The 18,623-nt window shown below is 41.8% G+C and overlaps 1 protein-coding gene and 2 long non-coding RNA genes across 5 annotated transcripts in view; 1 reads left to right on the top strand and 2 right to left on the bottom strand.

Moving 5' to 3' along the window:
• cacna2d1a (calcium voltage-gated channel auxiliary subunit alpha2delta 1a) overlaps positions 1-18,618 on the top strand; it is a 35,811-nt gene extending 17,193 nt beyond the window's left edge. Inside the window, exons 12-39 of one of the 3 annotated variants that reach the window (XM_088406946.1) lie at positions 1-105; positions 184-262; positions 324-373; positions 494-583; positions 1,140-1,202; positions 1,767-1,850; positions 2,653-2,727; positions 2,829-2,900; positions 3,472-3,543; positions 3,610-3,671; positions 3,832-3,908; positions 7,036-7,096; positions 7,196-7,302; positions 9,644-9,728; positions 9,803-9,865; positions 10,705-10,817; positions 10,914-10,985; positions 11,297-11,364; positions 11,486-11,524; positions 11,595-11,666; positions 12,874-13,026; positions 13,979-14,031; positions 14,687-14,742; positions 14,837-14,963; positions 15,573-15,685; positions 15,773-15,855; positions 16,301-16,389; positions 16,926-18,618. In XM_088406946.1, coding sequence (XP_088263072.1) covers positions 1-105; positions 184-262; positions 324-373; positions 494-583; positions 1,140-1,202; positions 1,767-1,850; positions 2,653-2,727; positions 2,829-2,900; positions 3,472-3,543; positions 3,610-3,671; positions 3,832-3,908; positions 7,036-7,096; positions 7,196-7,302; positions 9,644-9,728; positions 9,803-9,865; positions 10,705-10,817; positions 10,914-10,985; positions 11,297-11,364; positions 11,486-11,524; positions 11,595-11,666; positions 12,874-13,026; positions 13,979-14,031; positions 14,687-14,742; positions 14,837-14,963; positions 15,573-15,685; positions 15,773-15,855; positions 16,301-16,389; positions 16,926-16,962 — 2,220 coding nt within the window. In that variant the 3' untranslated portion in view covers positions 16,963-18,618. Of the gene's footprint in view, positions 106-183; positions 263-323; positions 374-493; positions 584-1,139; positions 1,203-1,766; positions 1,851-2,652; positions 2,728-2,828; positions 2,901-3,471; positions 3,544-3,609; positions 3,672-3,831; positions 3,909-7,035; positions 7,097-7,195; positions 7,303-9,643; positions 9,729-9,802; positions 9,866-10,704; positions 10,818-10,913; positions 10,986-11,296; positions 11,365-11,485; positions 11,525-11,594; positions 11,667-12,873; positions 13,027-13,978; positions 14,032-14,686; positions 14,743-14,836; positions 14,964-15,572; positions 15,686-15,772; positions 15,856-16,300; positions 16,904-16,925 lie in introns of those variants that run through there. The other 2 variants (XM_088406947.1, XM_088406945.1) reach the window with 2 other exon arrangements.
• Positions 111-8,555, bottom strand: LOC148405399 (uncharacterized). The gene is made up of 2 exons (XR_015864280.1): positions 3,218-8,555; positions 111-1,247 (listed from the first exon to the last, which is right to left on the bottom strand). It is a non-coding gene; the product is annotated as an uncharacterized LOC148405399 (long non-coding RNA).
• On the bottom strand, positions 8,733-18,095 carry LOC148405398 (uncharacterized). The gene is made up of 3 exons (XR_015864282.1): positions 16,213-18,095; positions 15,702-15,826; positions 8,733-9,707 (listed from the first exon to the last, which is right to left on the bottom strand). It is a non-coding gene; the product is annotated as an uncharacterized LOC148405398 (long non-coding RNA).
• Positions 18,619-18,623: the final 5 nt, after the last annotated feature.

Raw genomic sequence — 18,623 nt, 5'->3', positions numbered from 1 at the left:
ATGAACGTGTCCCGAGCCAACTGCAACAAGATCATCATGCTCTTCACGGACGGAGGCGAGGAGCGCGCCGAAGAGATTTTCAAAACTTATAACCCCAAACAAGCCGTAAGTGACCTCCGAAATCTTTTTTTTATTATTATTTTAACGACTTGAAACGACATTTCCACTTTTCACCTCACGCAGGTGCGCATCTTCACATTCTCAGTGGGTCAACACAACTACGACAAAGGGCCCATACAATGGATGGCCTGCACTAACAAAGGTCTCATTACACATTGTGCAATTTGCAGAAGCAAAATTATAGCGTGTCTATTTATTTTCAGGTTACTACTATGAGATTCCATCCATCGGTGCCATTAGGCTGAACACTCAGGTAACAACCTTGAAATGTTCCTTCATGGTGGTTGCTTGGGTAAAATTCATGTCATAGGCCATCTATGACGTGAACTTTAAATGATGCATTATTTTTGCATAACTTTTTTGTTTTTCGCAGGAGTACCTGGATGTTTTGGGCAGGCCCATGGTCAAAGCGGACCGCAAAGCCAAGCAGGTCCAGTGGACCAACGTGTACCAGGATGCTCTGGTAATATTTGCTGTCTTAAACTAAAATATGACCAAGAAATAAGATAAGTACAGACTTCAAGAAAAGTGTTCATAATCATCCCGTTGGGAGTTTTTCTTTTTTTTCCTAAATTGGCCGTAAATGCATGAAAACGGCCATAAACAGACGATACCTTAAAAAGACAGAAGACAGATGTGGAGATTGCACAGCGGCGTTTTGGGGAGAAAAACAAAATGTCCATTTGTAAAAAGTGCAAATATTTGCTGTTTGTTATCTGGCTCAACTTGCTCTCAACCCGCCGCTAATCACCAGCGCAACCCGATTGATGGATGACCTTCTTAATGCGGCGCGTTCGAAGCATTTTTCACGCCGCCGCGAGCCGACTGCGTTTTTTTGCGCGGTGAAAGCGACAGCGCCGATAAGGAGGCCAACCGAGATGGACGCCTCATTTGGACTGATAAGACGTTGACACGAAACGTCTCTGGGATTTGTTACCAGGACGAACAGCCGCTTGGTTTTCATGCCGTAATACTTTTTTAAATTTTGCCGTGTTGAGTAACTTGAACTTGTTCCTCAGGAGCTGGGACTCGTCATCACTGGAACTCTTCCTGTCTTCAACAAGACCAACACAGGGTCCAAGGTAAGACATCTTCTCCCAGCGATGCTTGGAGACAAACGTTGCGTCCTGAAAAAGAAATAAATGAGTTAAAATGTCCTCACACTCGTCTTATAAATCAGGCTTTCTTCTCAATGTGATGCATCTGTCAAGCATCTCGTAGCGGTTGAGTGTCATTTTCATTACTTCCATACATGCGATAGTCGGACCCCGGGGGACGTTTTTAACTCGTCCTTGACGTTTCCTCGCGTCTCCCCCGCCGTCAAGGACGGCGGCGTAAGACGAAGGGATCAAACTCGCCAGAGACAAATGACGGCGCGACTAAAGTGGGTCAAGATGAGTTTACGCGCCGGGTTGCTTTCCGCCGCCGCTTGGCTGGAAATACCTCGGCGCTGACTCATGGCGGCATGTTGGGCTTTTGGGAACGAAACTTTCCAGATTTCGATTGCGGCTCATTTCCTCGAAAGGACGGCTCGGAGGAGCTTTGTAATTACCCCCCCCCCCCCCCCCCCCCCCCCCCCCCAAAAAAAAACATGAATTCATTGTGGATCTGACATGTTTATTTTGATTTTTTTTTTTTTCTCACAGAAATCTCAGAACCAGCTCATCTTGGGCGTCATGGCTATTGACGTCTCCCTAGAGGACATCAAGAGGCTCACTCCCCGTTTTACAGTAAGGTCGAAACGTTAGGAACACCCGATGAGATCAATTCAACAACGGTTATAAAAATTACACTGAACATAAGTTTAACAGCATTACAAAGGAATTAAAGAAGAAGAAACTACCTTTAACCCTTGCGCGGTATTAAAATCAAAACTTACGTTTTGAATCAAGGGGAAAACAGACGAAAGAAGACAGCAGGGACCTGAAATTTCACCTGGATGGTGACGACGTGTCAAAGTTCGACGATTACATAAATATGTAGTGTGCCGTCCCTTGGCTCAAATGCGAGGATGTGGAAGAAAATGACCCAAAAAAGGTCAAAATACCACACAATAGTGAAGTGAATTGAGGAGATTCAGCTAAATCAAAATAGTGCTTTGCTGCCCTCTTGTGGCACGATATGTCAAAGTTCAACGAGGCGCGACCACTTAATTATGTAGTGTGCCATTCCTTAGCTAATAAGTGCAGGAAAAATGTGGAAAAAAATGACCAAAAAATGGTCAAAATACCACACAATAGCTAAGTGAATTGAGGAGCTTCAGCTAAACCAAAATAGTGATTGCTGCCCTCTTGTGGCGTATTGATACAGTTACAGTTAAATAGTTGAGAAGTTTAATTTAAACAATAATAGTGCTTTGCCATCATATAGTAGCATGCCCAGAAACTACATTGAAGTGAATTGAGGAGTTTGACTTACAGTACATAAAAGCGGTGCTTGTTTCTGACATTTTGGGCTATCTTGGTGCCAAGGAATTATATTGAAGTGAGTTGAGGAGTTTCATTTGGGCTTGAATTGTTATTTCTTGTTCAGTTTGGACCAAACGGCTATTATTTTGCTATTGACCCCAACGGATACGTGTTGCTCCACCCCAACCTCCAGCCACCGGTATGACTTCCTTTTTGGTTTTAAAGTCAAATTTGTGACATTTGCCTGAAGTTTAGTGTTTTTTTTTGTTTTTGTTTTGTTTTTTTAATTCCACGATGCAGAAGGCTGAATTCCACGAGCCTGTGACGTTAGACTTTTTGGATGCGGAGCTGGAGAATGATGTCAAAGTGGAGGTATCGCATCACACGTGCATCCATTTTTATTAACGTATTCAATCCCAGTTAAATACTTAATACCTAATTGATTACTTTAGGTGATTAAGAACTATAGTAATTGATTAAATTAAGTAGTGAAATACTAATCAATAAGTTTATGTACTAAAGTGTGAGTCTATTCCTTTAGTTAGTTAAATACTAAAGTAATTGATTACTCTGTAATAAAGTAATAATTTACTGCAGTACTTGCCTACCTAAAGTAATTGATTGCTTCAGTACTTAATTCATTTCGTAGCAGACCTTCTTTTAGCCAGACACGTGAAGAAAATACATACCTACCAAGGTCGTAGGTTTGAGTCCGGCTCCGGCCTTCCTGTGTGGAGTTTGCATGTTGTCCCCGTGCCCGCACGGGTTTTCTCCAGGTGCATTGGACACTCTAAATTGTCCTTAGGTGTGACTGGGAGTGTGAATGGTCATTCGTCTCTGTGAGCCGCTGCGATACCTGGACTCGTAAATAACGCAAAATCACGTCTTTGGGACTGATTGGGATAAAAGTTTGAAATTTTTCACATCATATTTACCTTTCCAGATCAGACAGAAGATGATTGATGGCAATACGGGGACTTACCCCATATCTGCTCTGGTCAAATCACAAGATGAGGTAATTCCTTGATTATAAATTCCATCAGGACACAATGTGTAAACTTTTCACTTGTTGACCTTGTAGCGCTACATCGATTTGGGCCAGAGGACTTACACCTTTGCGCCAGTGAAGGGCACGGACTACAGGTAACGACACAGCAGAATAAAAGTCCACATTTGAACACAGGAAATACATCAAAATAAGACCTGTTTTGAATTTAGAAAAATATACAGTGGTACCTATACATACATCAAAATAAAAGTTTATTGAAGTATTTTTAACATGAGATTTTGTTTTGTGTGGCAGTCTGGCCTTGGTGCTGCCTAACTACAGCTCATATTACATCCGAGCCACCATCGGTGACACCATCACCCAAGCAAAATGTAAGTCTTCTTTTTTTCCGCTCGTTTACACATTGCAGAGATTACACACGCAGTGGCAGGCGCGCATTAACGACGGAAAAACCGCTGACGTTATCCTTTGCCATGTAAGGCGGCCGAGCTGTGTATATGTCGCCGAGCGTTTGGCTGTTGGCAGAAGACGCTAATTTGTGGTGGGGGTTCAAAGTTGCAGACAAGAGTGTCTCATTTCAAACCCGCAGTGGAAGCTACGAACGCAGAACAATACATTTCTGCTGTTAAAAATCCGCACTTTTCACAATTTTTTTCACCTCAAATTTCTCCATCTAGTAAATTTCAAGTAAATTTACTTCCAAAGTTGAAGATTGTCGCTAATGTTAGCTTGGAAAGTTCCTTCCCCCGTTAGCTTGCAAAATTAGCTGCTTAAAGCATTCCAGCATCAAGGTTAAACTCACTTGAGTTCATATTATATCATTAAATATCATTTGCTATTGTTCCACATCATTTTTAATCATTCCGCATCATTCTGAATTATTCCACTTTGGGTTTTTTCAATGCAGTCTTTCATCCTTCAGTTTCGCCACAAATTGCATTCTGTAGTTTCTTGCTTGTTTATCAAAAATACACCAGAAGAGGACCTTGGAAAAGCAAAATATTGAATAATCTTGAGGAAAAAAATATTTTTCAAATATTATCAGTCCTTGTTTGCACCCACTCAGCACACCAAGCAGCCAAAACAGAAGGTCTTGACTGTTATACTCCCACACCTTACTTTTTTATTATTTTGGAACAGATCCTTGTTTTTTGTTTTTTTTTTTTAAATCACATTGGACTTTCTTAGTATTCCCATCCGACTGTTGCCAAAATCAACTGGCAACAGGCTCCTAAACCGCACTCGACACTGATAATCCCGCTCAGAGCGGCGGTACGTCTAAATCTGCTTATTGGCACCCTTCGGCGTCGGTGCAGGAATGTGACGAAGGGAGGAAATTCTACAACTTCAGTACGCTCGAGTCATTTCACAACAAGTAGCACTTTGGCAGATAGTGAGCAATTTTTCCGAAAAGTCCATCCAGATGAAGCTAACTGACAATTTAAACATAAAACAGGAACAAACACAATATTCTAAGGAATATATTCTTTATCCTCTGCAAAGATTGACAAATATTACAGCAATTTACTAAGTTTTGAGCATCTCAATGTCCTTATTGATTGTCTGTGGAGTGTATATTATACTGTATACTTGTATATTATACTGCCCCCAAGTGGCCAAGAGACATATAAAACACAATCCTCACCTTTGTTTTTGTTAATTTTTTCAATCGCAAAACATATTTTTATGTTGTAGTTTTTTTCATCCCACCCTGATCACGTTAGGTGATGAGTACCAATCTACTTTGGGTACTGATGTAATTTATTGCTAGAGGACGTACAGTGTTACGAGATTAATTTGTTCCAAAGTTAAATCCCTAATGCGTTTAGAACCCCAGGTAAAAACATCAAAATTGTACATACATACTTAAAATTTGTACAAAAATAGGATAGTAAGTGCTACGCACATATAATATACATGTATACAATCAGAAAACATCATAAATCAAAAATATAGAAAGGTTTTATTTACCTTTGAGTGGCGCTTGTTGTGGACTGGAGTACATCAGTATAGTTATTGACTTTTTTTCCAATTGTGTATCCAATATTCTTATTCAATTTGAATAAAATATTGTGTAACCCTGTTGTTGTCCCCCCTCCCTCCGCTCTCCTTTCCTCTCTTCTCATCTCCTGACCTTGTGGGTGTGTCGGGATGCCTGCAGCATTTTTAGGCAAGTATTCTCCTCTTGACCTCCGTCCCGTTTTTCTTTTTCATTCAATTATTTTTTTCTCGACTGTGTAGCGTGCCTCTCAACCAACATTGAGAACATTCGCTTTTTAATATTTAATCGTTCGTATACCCTGAATTGAAAGGCAGAGCGTCCTTAAAAATGATAGTGGCGTCCAAACTACGGCACGGGGGCCATTTGCGGCCCGCCGTCCCCATTTTAGAAGCCATGATGTTACTCGTTCCCAAAAGCGGCGCCATAAACGGTCAAAATTTCCAATGACATGACAATCGAGGTTCAGTGGTAATTTAGGGACCAATCAAAACCTTTTGTTGGGGTTTGGTTCTGTGTGTACTGAATATCAATAGACCTTCCCAACCGCTAATTGATTAAAAGCCAATCCAGCAAACAAACTTTGTTGTCCCGATTTGATGTTGTAGTGAAGGAATGCTACAAATGGGCAAATAAGAGGCCCCGCCCACCACATCATTCATAACTCATGCTTCTATCTGTATCTGCGGCGTGACAAATATATTCCAAAAGCACATGGTTGCAATTACTCGTCAATGACCGGCGAGGGCAAACGATTGGTCGCTGTCGTCATGAGAACTTGCGGTCGATTCCGCTTCGCATATGCTAATGCGAATACAAAATGCTTTAAAAACTCCAGACCCTTGTTTTTTTTTGTTTTTTTGGAGGCCTTTGCAATATTTCTATTCAAGACTCGCTCTGTGAATAAAATATTGTGACCTTTGACCCCGCTGTGGTTTCACCCACTTCCTTTTCTGTTCCCTCTCGGTTCTCCTCACTCTCCTCTCCTTCCACTGCAGGAAAAGACGGTACGGTATTTGAATTTATTCCTCACTTTTTTTTTATTTTGAAATCGACCATTTACGTCCATTCGGGATTGTGTGAATGGTAAAGAGCTACATTTCTCAACCGATTCGTTTTTCAAAAGATTCACACAAACGGGCATGAGCAAGGTGCTAATTGTGAAGAATCTCAAAGATAAATACGCTGTGGTTTAAAATACATAATGAATTGAAAATATACAGTGAGCTGAAAGTCATTCCATCTCATAAAGTATCCACATCACCAAACTAAATACCGAGATGATTCCAGAGGGAAATAAAGGCTTTCCAAACTTATGAACGTTCCCGTACATGCTAACGGTCAACATTTCATCGGCTCTTCGGCATTCACGTGCGATTTCTCATCCAACAGAATTCTGACCTCGTTAGTTCCATTTCCAACATATTCCCGCCGAGTCTGCAAAAAATCTCCTTCCAAAACGTCCGCCCCCGTTTGTAATATTTCTCGCCTTTCACCAGTTTCCGAGAGCCTGCTAGCGGACAAGTTTGACGAATACGGCTACACGTTCATCGCGCCGAGGTAAGACGGAGCGCGTTTCATTTTCCGACCCGCGCCACATTTATTACTCCGCCGTCTCGGGTTTCCGTCTCGTTAATGACCCTCGCCGGCGATCCGCAGGGTGTACTGCAAGGACCTGAAGCCGCCCGACAAGGACAAAAGCAACACGGAGTTCCTCATGGAGTTCAACAACTACATCGACACCAAGACGCCAAACAACCCCATGTGTGAGTGCGCCATCAAACGTAACAGGCGTTTTTTTTCCAACGTTTTGGAAGGCGATTCGAGCCTCCGCTCCATGGAGTTGCCTTACAACCCAACACGCGCTTCGCTGCATTCTCTGCCTTCGTTCCGAGGCGCTGCGCCACCCCTCCGCCGCCGCTGCTTTTCATTATTGAAGGCGGCCCAGGAATTCTTAATGTACTCGGACTTTTTCGCCACTGCCGTAGTTTAACCGGGCAAACTTCTCCTCCTGTTAACTCATTCAATCCCAAAGACATATTTTGATTTTGTTTCAAACCCGATTCATTAATTACTTCCTTCGGTAATTAATGACTTCGATAGTACTCGATTACTTTAGTACTTAAATGTCTTAAGTACAATTAATTTCTTTAATACATGAAGGAACAAATTATTTTCGTAACGTATTTTCCGGACTAAAGCCGCCCCGGTATATAAGGTGCTGTGCAAAAAAAAAAAAAAATCAGATTTTTATGCAGAATGATGGTATATAGATTTGCATGTTTAGCACCAACACTATTCTAGTTAATGGATGGGTGGATATAACAAAATACAGCAGGGTTGAATAGCAGTTCAAACAATACTAAATAGCATCGGCTTCCGTCTCCCGTTGTTTAATTGATATTGGCAAAAGAAATAAAGACGGGCCAAAATGAATTTGAAGTTGTTGAAAAAAATAAACTTGTTTAAGCGAATTGGACACCCTTGGCCTAGATGCGTTGTGAAAACCACCTTCGGCATCGAATGAGGTAAACTCGCAGCTAATAACGGTGAAAGTAATCACTTAATGGAGTGAGAGGTTTAACGGCCACGCGTTTGGAGGGCCGAGCCGCCGCAACGCCGACAAACAAGGCGACGCGGACATGAGCGGTCATTAACGCGTTGGTCAGATGTCCCGCCGGCCCCCGATTTGGGTTTTACGGCCTCGGCTCGTGCTGTCGGACTGACGCGTTCTGCTCTCTGTCACAAAACACACAGTAATTGGACGGCGTCGGGCGGCCATGTCGGCGGACCCGCGTGCGGGTCTCACATCTAAGCCGACGCGCTTCGCACATGTGCGCTCAGGCGTGTGATGGTCAGATTTTTGGAGTTAGCATCAAAACGACAACGCGAGGGAGGTGATGGTAGGGGGGGGTATGAAGGCTCAGGGGATGGGTCCTGGACATGCTTGAACCAGATGTCTCACCTGGACGTGTTTTAAGTAAAACTATACAAGTTCGGTCACAGCTGTAAGCTGGAGTCGAATCTATCAAGTATATAATATATGTTATATATTTTTTATTATTATTTTTGTTTTTTATTAATTATTAAAATATATAAGAAAGATTTAATCTATTATGTTATGTATATTTTTATTTAATTAATTAAATCATCATATATATATATATATATATATAATTATTATTATTAATAATATTATATAATTATTAATAATAATGGTGTAATTATAATAATAATAATTATTATTATTATTATTACTTAAAGGGATAGTGTGTAAGACCGTTTTCACTATGGCCACCAGGAGGTGCTGCAGGTGCTGCATTTACCATTGTCCTTAGCTATAACAAACATGTAAAACAGTATTTAAAACATTCTGTTGGTCATTAAGAACACATTCATTTGCAAGTTTTTGAAATGTTATGTTTGGCACCAACAAATTTATAAAAAAACGGATGCATTGAGCTTTTCAACAGTTCAAAGTCAAAATCAATACTTCCATAGCTTCTTTTTTTTGTCTCCCTCTTTTTATGATTGATTATTTAAGGGAATATATAAACAAATGTATTTAATTAAGTATCTGGAATCGAATGTCTTTACTCTTGTAAATGTAAAAATATATGTCCTTGGGATTAAATGAATTAACCACCCGTAGCTTTTTAAATGAAAAAATGTAAACACTTTCAATGTTTCTGGCTCGTTTCATCGATTAAGTCATCTGCTAATCAGAGGTGCTTTCAATGAAAGTCACTGTGTAAATATGAAAACGATTCCCAGCTTTTTCCCTGTCCCCTCTCGTATCGCATATACCAGCGTTTATTTTTCTTCCTGGTTTTATTTTATTGCTTTTCCATCTTTTTTTTTTCCACACATCATATTTCATTCCGCGTCGGCCATCGATATACGCCGTGCATTTATTTAACACATTCCTGCAGATAGCTGTTACGTTCCAGGCCATTAGGTTCCCAAAACCAAAACTACAACATTTCCCCCCGCCGTCCCCACAAAGATGGACAATCAAATACATTACGTTTGACAAATTTTTGATCTGTCAGCAGACAGGCGCAAATGGCTCCTGCAGATGTGGCTGATGCTGTTTTTGCTCTTTAGGTAACGTGGAGCTGGTGAACCGATTGCTCCTAGACGCTGGCATCACTTCAGATCTCATCAAGATCTGGAAGGAGAATAAGTTGCAGTGAGTGCAGGGAAACAAACAAAAAAAAAACATAAATATATAATACGGAATCTGTGTAACTTTGCGTTTTGTAGGCCCGGAGTCACTGCCAGATTTGTTGCCACTGACGGAGGGATAACCCGAGTCTACCCAAAAAGGTATTTTTAGAAGCATTATTTCAGGTAAGAAAAAAAAAAAACTGCCCATACTAGGTAACATTCATCACTAGATATCGGTGGCGGATGTCATTTTCCAACATTTATGCATCGAATGTCCATCATTCAAATCTTGGAATCGGTGAATCCCCAAGTACGCTGGCCCTTACATCGCTTATCTCCTGACTTTTCCGTAATCGGATTGGATGTAGATCCCTGCTGTTCACGTCCATTTTCCACTCGCATGCAGTTTTTGACCTTGACTTATTTCTTCCAAAGTGCTTCCCCAAGGGCGAGCCTTTGAATCCAAAACAAATTGAGTAAATCCAGTCTGCATAAATGCTTATTTTTAATCCCGTAATTTCATGCTCAATGAAAATCACAGGAGCTCCGAAACAGATCCCTGCGGTACGCCCAAAGAGAAGGTGTCAAAAGATAAGGGGCCGGCTCTGGCAAAAAGCTTCCTCGTGTCGAAAATTCAATTTGACTTTATTCGAATTCTACACTTCTTTCCTTTTAAAATGATATACTTATGAAAACGTTTCGGCACCCCTGATCATTTTCAAGCTTTTCCTTTATAAATCATTGGTGGTTTGGATCAGCAATTTCAGTAAAATATATCATATAGCAGATAAATATTATAATAGAAGTGAAATGACGTTCATAGGATTTACAGAAAGTGTGCAATAAATATTTAATATTTTTGATGAATAAATATTATTCTATTTTATTTTCATGCATGTCATTTATGTGAAACTTTATCCAGATTTTGCCAGAGCCGATCCCATATTACAAGTACAAATCAATCGAATTTCAATCAGATTCAATTTGTCGATTTATAGCGCCGGCCTGAATTGGAGGGAAGAGGCGGAGACGTACGAATCGAGCTTCTACAAGCGAAGTTTGGACAACGACTTGTACATTTTTACGCCAACGCCGTACCTCCAAGACAACAGTGAGTCAACTAAAATTTGCAAGCTCCAAATACGCTGTGCAGGTGTACCTAATGAATTGTCCCATACGTTCGTGCGCGTCGCCACCCCCTGGGTAGCGAGCGACGACTCGATCCTGGTGAGCAGAGCCGTCAACCTCAAGATCGACAACAAGCTTCTAAAGCCGGCGGGTAAGAACACGAAAGTCGAAAATAAACGAAAACGGCAATATGTCAGCTGACGTGTCAACGCGCTGACACTCGAGACGGTTATTTTCCTAGCCGACTTGTCACCTGCTGCTCGACACGGACGCCCGTCACACACTTTGTCTGCTTCCTGTGACAAAGGCACACAAACCACATATCAACCTGTCCGCTCCTTCTGTGATCCACTGCCAAATTTTCCGTGTTCCCGCTCTCCTCGGTTCAGAGTGTAAAGTTGACGCCAGGGTCCGACATGATGGAAGGTGTCTGGGTGTTTAGTTTTGTTTTTTGATCCCTAGTGGTCGGCGTCAAGTTGGACGTTAGCGCCTGGATGACGAATTTCATCAACACCACAATGAGGACCAACGTGAGTTAGAATATATATATTATTAAAGCTGTCTGGGTGAAATTTCAGCTCTCTGATTTGAAATAACTATGATGTAACTATGATGTATGTTCCGTTTTTTTCTGTTTTTGTTTTTGCGCAGTGCACAGATGAGATCTGCGGCTGTCAACGGAATGATATGGTAAAATTTGGATTATTTTTCCTGTCATGTTTTAAGGATTTTGTGTTCAAGCAGCTCTGTGTGATTGCAGTACGTGGATTGTGTCATTCTGGACGACGGTGGCTTCCTGGTCATGTCCAATCGGGACGAATACATCAGTCAGGTCTGTTATTGTTCTAGCTTGTCAAAATAAATGCAGTGTAACATCTATTAAAATTTAATTTTTTCAAAATCAAATGTATTTCGATCCATTTCGGGTCATTTTCTTCCACATCATTCATGTGAAATGTCTTTTATGTAAACATCAAAAGATAGGACAAAATACTGCACGAGGGTTAAAGAGGTTGTAAAAAAAATACTGCCTTGAATTACAGTTCTGTGGTATTTAACTTTGAACGTCAATGCATTTGCATTTAAGCTGTATTACCCGCTGAAGAAAACAAAATGTTGCATTTTATTTTTTAGTTTTTTACAAACCGGATTCGGTTGAAGTTGTGAAATTGTGTCAAACGTAAATAAAAACAAAATACAACGATTTGAAAATCCTTCCCAACCTGTATTCAATTGAATACATTAGCGTGATTTGCACTTCTGGGCCACCGAAATTATGAACCATCAAAATGCTAATGAAGCTAAAATGAAAATAACTAGATAAAAGCACCCAAGCACAATTTGTTTGCACGCAATAGCTCACTCGGCTCCAGTGGACTTTTTTTTTTTTTTTTTTTTTTTAAGCCAAAAGGTGAGCCGGGCCCCCCCGCTGCGGTTTGCCTAAATGTTTTTTCATGTGCTGGCTAATCAGCGCCGGGCGTGCGCTGGATAAATCAGACGCCCTCTGAAGTTTGGCAGGAGCACTAAAAGTTGAGGCCTCTTGTGTCCCCCCCTGTCGTATATCCAGCAGGGACGTCTAGTGTACTTTTCTCCGCCTCTTTATGCGCGACCCGTTCTCTCTCTCTCTCTTTTTTTTTTTTTTTTTCACCCGTTGAGTCCTCGGGGAGTCTGGGGGCCAACAGGGCGGCAACTGTTCATTCATTGGAAGTGGCGAACACGTGCAGAGGTCGACCTGAAACCGATTTAGGCCAAAGACGTTTAGGGATTACACCAAGAACCATCAGGGATTTCAATTTCAGCTGCACAATAGCACCTAGCATAACAACGTTCCTTTCATTTGTTCGCCAAAACGAATGGTCGGTGCTGATGGCCTGTAATTGGTTCTGTACACTTTAATGCTGCCATACTAACACAGTTGCCGTTCCTACTGATCACTTTTAACAAACCAGGCTGACTCAAATGTGCTGCTCGCTTTTGTTTTTGTTCGTTTTTTCCCATTTCACATTCATTTCCCTAATTTGAACGTCCTTCTGGTTCAGATCGGACGCTTTTTCGGAATGGTGGACCCTATCCTGATGATCAACCTCGTCAACTCGTCGCTCTTCACTTCCAAGACGTCTTTCGACTATCAGTCGCTGTGCGATCCTGTCAAGGAGACCAAGGCGGCGGCGGGTCTGCGATCCGTTTACGTGGTGAGTTACGTAAGCCGGAGCGCACGCACACACTCTTATGTTAACACATTTTGATGCATGCACTGATTTCCCGACATGCTACGCAGTCATAGCAACAGATAAAGCAGACGTACCTGTTCGCTCACACACGCAAAATCGCCAGGGAGCCATAAATCGCAACAACGCAGATGACAAGGGAAGCAGAGGTCCGGCTAAAGCGTCCGAGTGGGAGTTGTCGTAACGCTAACAGGATTAGGTGGTCTCGCATGCTTGGCCGCCACGCCAAGCGAGCAGCAAGCGCTGTTTTTCCTCACCCTGCCATTTTTTTTTTCCCAAAATGCTGAACTAGCCAAATGTGATCATAGAGAAGACAAATTGCAGAGTTCAGCTGGTTGTTAGTGCCATTGATTTATATACATACATACATACACATATATATATATATATATATATATATATATTAGGGTTTTTTCTCAGACCTTGAAAATTTTATGGTGAAATTGAAGCCCTTTGTATTTTTTTAAATGATTTTTTTGCCAAACAATATTATTTTTCCTTGACAAGACATCTTTTTGAGCGTAAAAATGTATTATGTACGTAACATGCAAGAATAGGCCCACGCTAATTTGTACATGTTTTTTTTGTGTTAAACATCTATGGTCATGTTTATCTAAAATGCCTGTAAAAGTCGCACACTTAGTGGTCAGCACGGTATGCAGTTATACCTTCAAAATTCCCGGCACGGCCCTCGCAAACGAGTAGGAGGCGTTGACGTATTATCCGTGTGATCAAAGTCAACACGTTTACTTGGTGTGTGACTCAACATGTCTGAAAGCTACGTGTCTGATTGGCCACAACGAGGTCCTCGCATGCTAGCTTTAATCCAAACAACATGGTCAACAGGCCTTTGATTCAAACCTCATGTGTGTGTGTTTTTTTTAATCTGTTTCTTGTATGTATTCACTTTCGCTAGCCTTCCGTTGCTGATATTTTGAACGTCGGCTGGTGGGCCACTGCTGCAGCCTGGTGAGTCCTTTTATGTAGCCCCTGTCATTATCTTTAATAATACAGATATTAAAGCGCACGCATATTTTAGTCCTAATAGAAAACAGGCCTGTTTATCTTGATGGAGTTACCATCTTGTTTTACGCAAACTATGTTTTCTTTCATTTGCATTTCATGAGTGTAAAAGAATTGCACAACAGAAAAAAATACCAAATGCATTCTTTAAAAGTTACAACATGATATATCTCATGAATTTTCGCAGTTTTCTCAAAAACGTATCGCAAAATTGCACCTTTATTCCCCAACTACAATACGAAAATATTTTTGTGAGTACGTTATTGCAGAGTACAACCTAGCTAACCTCTTTTGTACCCATAACGTTTTTTTTTAATCTAACTTTTCACGTAAAAATGTGATCGTATAACGTACGTAATTTCTGCTAGCTATTTTTTCTTATAACAAATGAGCTTGATTAACACTATTTTTCCATTCATCCATCTTCTATAAATATATATTTTTTTGGTCCATTTTTTGCTGCATTTTGGGAACAAATGCTACATATTTGGTCCCATTCAAAAGACGTTTTTGTCATTTGTGGCAATTTAAGTCATTTAAGTCATTGGCACCAAATAATTTAATAAGTTTGTTGTCGTAATACTACATTATCTGCACACAGGTCAATAGTGCAACAGTTGCTGGTGAGCATCACGTTCCCGAATTTCCTGCATGCAGGTGAATCTCCTCAGTCCACCTAAATAAAATTCGTGTTTCTCTTCTATGATGGAAAAAATGCATCGAAACTAATACGAAAAAAATGGCTCCGCAGCTGACATTGAGGAGGACATGTCCAACATCGTCCATCAAGAGGTGTGCATCACAAAACAAACGCAGTACTACTTTGAGACGGGTGAGCTCTCCTTCCGAGGAACGGTCGACTGCGGAAACTGTTCCAGGTAAGCAAAAGTATACCTTCAATAAAGCCTCTGGCTATGCTTTAAAAAAAAAAAAAAAAATCACATGCCATGAAGGTGAAGTCAAGTGACTTGTGTGTGGACCACCATCCCGGTACGTCGCCGCTGCCCCCGCCCCCCCAGCCCGTTTGCGTGTGCATGCGCCGTTTTAAGGCCCCCTTGTGCCGCCTAATGGAGTGCCTGCCCGGCATGCGGCGTTCCTGCGCATTAGCCGCACACGTTTCCCCTTAACGAGCGCCATAAAAAAAGCAGAGAAAATCATTTGTGCACCCATGACATGAGGATTTTTTTAGGAGCTTGAGCTTTTGTTCCATTGCCATAGAAAGCCAGAAGAAAATAATCCAAGTATTTCTCGTTTATACTTCCTGACTAAGTCTGATTTGTGGTATTGTGGTGTGTAAATTTATATATTTTTTGGTTTATTTCTTTACGTATATATTAGGCATGGGACCATATCAGATTCTGACAGTAAGATAACCTTGAGCAAAAATCTCACGGTTTTGAAATTACAGACCACAAAACAAATCCGCTTATCGCCCCTTGTCTATATAGACAGTTTTGACTGTACATGTTGCATATAATCATTTTTAGGCTGTACCATGCTGAAAAGCTTCCCAACACCAATTTGGTTTTCATCATCGCCGACGCCAAACTCACATGCTCGTCCTGTGACACCAAACCGCTGGTGCAGGATGAACAGCAGTGTATCCTTAAGCTTACCTTTCAAAATGATCCATTGAAGCTGGTGTGAATCCCAAACGTTGGTTGATATCCTTGACTTAGCTTCTTAGCTAGCGGCCCTGATCCCTGCAAGGTAGCCGAGGAGCCTCGCTACAGGAAAGGACCTGCGGTGTGTTTCGATAACAACGAACATGTGAGTCTTACCGCAATTCGGGTGCCAAACTCGCCTTTTGTGGAATTTATGTCTCACTTGCAGCTTTATTTGTGCCATTATTGTTTGCTAGCTAATATGCTTTTCTTATCCTAACATCACCCTATAAGCACATTTCGACCAGTCACAAACAAGACACTAGTTTTTCACACCGATGTTTACTGTAGTCTTCCACTTTTCATCATTACGAATTTTATCCTCGACTAACACATTCACATAAAACACATATGTAACATGCTACTTTGAGCTAGCGTCATTAGCACGTCGTCATTTTCCAAGCTGCCCCATTGGACTAACTCAGAAACACGTGCGATTAAATGTCACGTTATTATTACTAACCTGCATTGCTTTCCACTTAATCTGATCTTGTCCGGAGCGCTTTGCTGCATGATGTATTCTTCCGCTCTGTGATTGGCCTGCCGCTTAGGACGAGGCCCTGTGCCGGCGTAGCGCCGGCTCCCCGTCGACGTGCTCGCCGCTCGTGTTACTGCTGCCACTGTTGGTGTGCTTCGGCGGGTCAGTCCGTCTTTTCTCGCTGTCATGTTCCACCTCAAATCGTATATATTTTCCACTTTTTTTTTTTTGTTTGTGGCGCCCCGCACCTGTCACCCTCTCGCTCGTTCCGCCGGCATCTGTTTTCACTTGGACCGACTTCCCCGCTGATGTTTTCCCCATCTTCTTGCCCAGCTTTGAACTACAAGCATGTTTTCCCGTGTATTGTAATGCTGCCGATGCCTGCTTTGTCTGTTACAGCGTTTTGTAGCAATGGAACAACAACATTGTGTCTGAAACCTGACAAGTGAACTCAAGTTTTACTTGAATTTAGGAAGAAATTGTATGCAAAACGGACTATTTTCTTGGAAATATCGCTGTACCTGCGCTACCTCACGCGGACGCTTGTATTCAATCAGGCAAATCAGGCAAAAATGTGTCACGATCGCAAACTCAAATGATATCTGCGACTCGTTAGTGCCGCCTGAAATCAGAGCGGAAGTCCAGTTAGAAGACAACGTTGCTAAACTGCCTTGTCCACGTCCTTGTCGGAACTCCAGGAGGAGGACCCAGACTGTGGCGGAGCGTCCGGCTTGAGTCCCTCGTTCTGGCTTACCCTGGCCCTTCAGTTTGTGCTTTGGGTTCTGAGCGGCTCCGGACATCACCCCGTCCCGTCCTGACCTGTCCTCGCACCGCCAACCACCTCTCTACCAGCATGCCTCCGGAACGACGAACGAGAAGAGCTTCCAAATTTTTGATCGAAGAACCCTCGGACGGTCTCTTGGATTAGGGCGTCGTCGCTTTCGGAAGTGGGGCTGCCTTAACGGTCTTTGTTGAAGATCTTGATTTCTTTAATTCGACACTGCCAGAAGCTAGCAAACAGTTTGCTTTGAATCCAGTGGTCTGCTTGTTGGTTTAAGGCAAGGAAAACGGCGCCGCCAGAAAATCTCACCCCTGGTTCGCCTCCGCCAGGACGCAGATCATATTTATTTTTTGTTTTTGGTCTGGATTCTACCCCACTTCTGCCAATGTCTCTGGAACTTGTTTACTTTGTGCTCTAGGTCATAACCAAATCCTTAGCCTCCTTCCGTCTGGATTTCTTGGATCGAAAACTGCCATGAGTGCGCGTCAACCAATCAGGATGAACCTGGCTGAAAACTCGAGTGCCATGTATGTGATTCTGATGCTAGTTTGTATATTGGACTATCTACTGGAGGTTCGAGACTACTATCTGCCCTTTGTGTGTAAAGCTACTGAAGTTCACTTTGCCGTCCTTTCTTGGCGTCCATCTTTGCAGAACTAACAACGTATCGGATGCAAATGAAACACTCCGGGTCCGATTTTGTTTGACGTTAGGCTGCGTTCCGTGTTTCCAGCTGAAAATGAGGATTTAAGAAAGAAAATTGCAACGTGTGTTTTGACGCTTACCCTCGCGCTTTCACAACGGGTCCCTGAAATTGCTATTTCTTCTTCTTGACATAGGAAAAACTCCGCTGTCACGCTAGCAAAACATTGCACTTTATAATCCAGCCATAAAATTGTGCTCGTGGTGGAACTAACGATGTGGTTGTCATTTACTAACAAGGGAAGAAAAGAAACAAGTGCCATAACCGAATCCTCTCGTTTTCCGAATATCTGATTTATGCAAGTTGACGACGTGACGTATCGCGTGATGAACAGCTGTTACTGCCTTTGTTTTCCCTTGAGGAGACAGCATCTACGTTTTTTTTTTTGGCGGTGAATTCATTTTTAGCACCGACTGCAACAGAGAAGAACAAAATATTAAAGTGCTAAAATCCGATGCTGTCCCTTCAGGAATAAATAACGTGATATGAAGTGTTTCCGATTTCGTAACGGTGGCAGAAATCTCACGGGTCGGCGTGTGTTTGTGTTACCTGTGCGTGTGTGTTGTGCATTAGCATTGGGCTCACCAGGGCCTTTTTTTTTTAAGACTATGTCCACATCTACAAGTGTGTTTGAAAAATCCCATTTCACTTGCTGCGAAAGAGTGAATCCACATTATCGCCCTTAACAATCCAAAAACAAGCACTACATTCGATACTGCATCCGATACCACATTCGATACAATTCAATACCATTAATCATGTGGACATAGTCTTCATCTCCCTTGATTGTGCTTTAAAATGTTACAATTAGGTGGAACATAAAAAAAAACTATTTGTACAAAACCAAAGTCGATTAAAATGTGTGTTCATCCATGTGCAAATATTCAGAATAAAATTTTATGACAAACCTTT

The sequence above is a fragment of the Hippichthys cyanospilos genome, chromosome 22, assembly GCF_059441005.1.
Source record: "Hippichthys cyanospilos isolate Australia breed blue-spotted pipefish chromosome 22, RoL_Hcya_1.0, whole genome shotgun sequence".
NCBI lineage: Eukaryota > Metazoa > Chordata > Actinopteri > Syngnathiformes > Syngnathidae > Hippichthys > Hippichthys cyanospilos.
The sequence above is the reverse complement of the archived record's forward strand: the minus strand, read 5'-3'. Positions and strand labels throughout refer to the sequence as shown.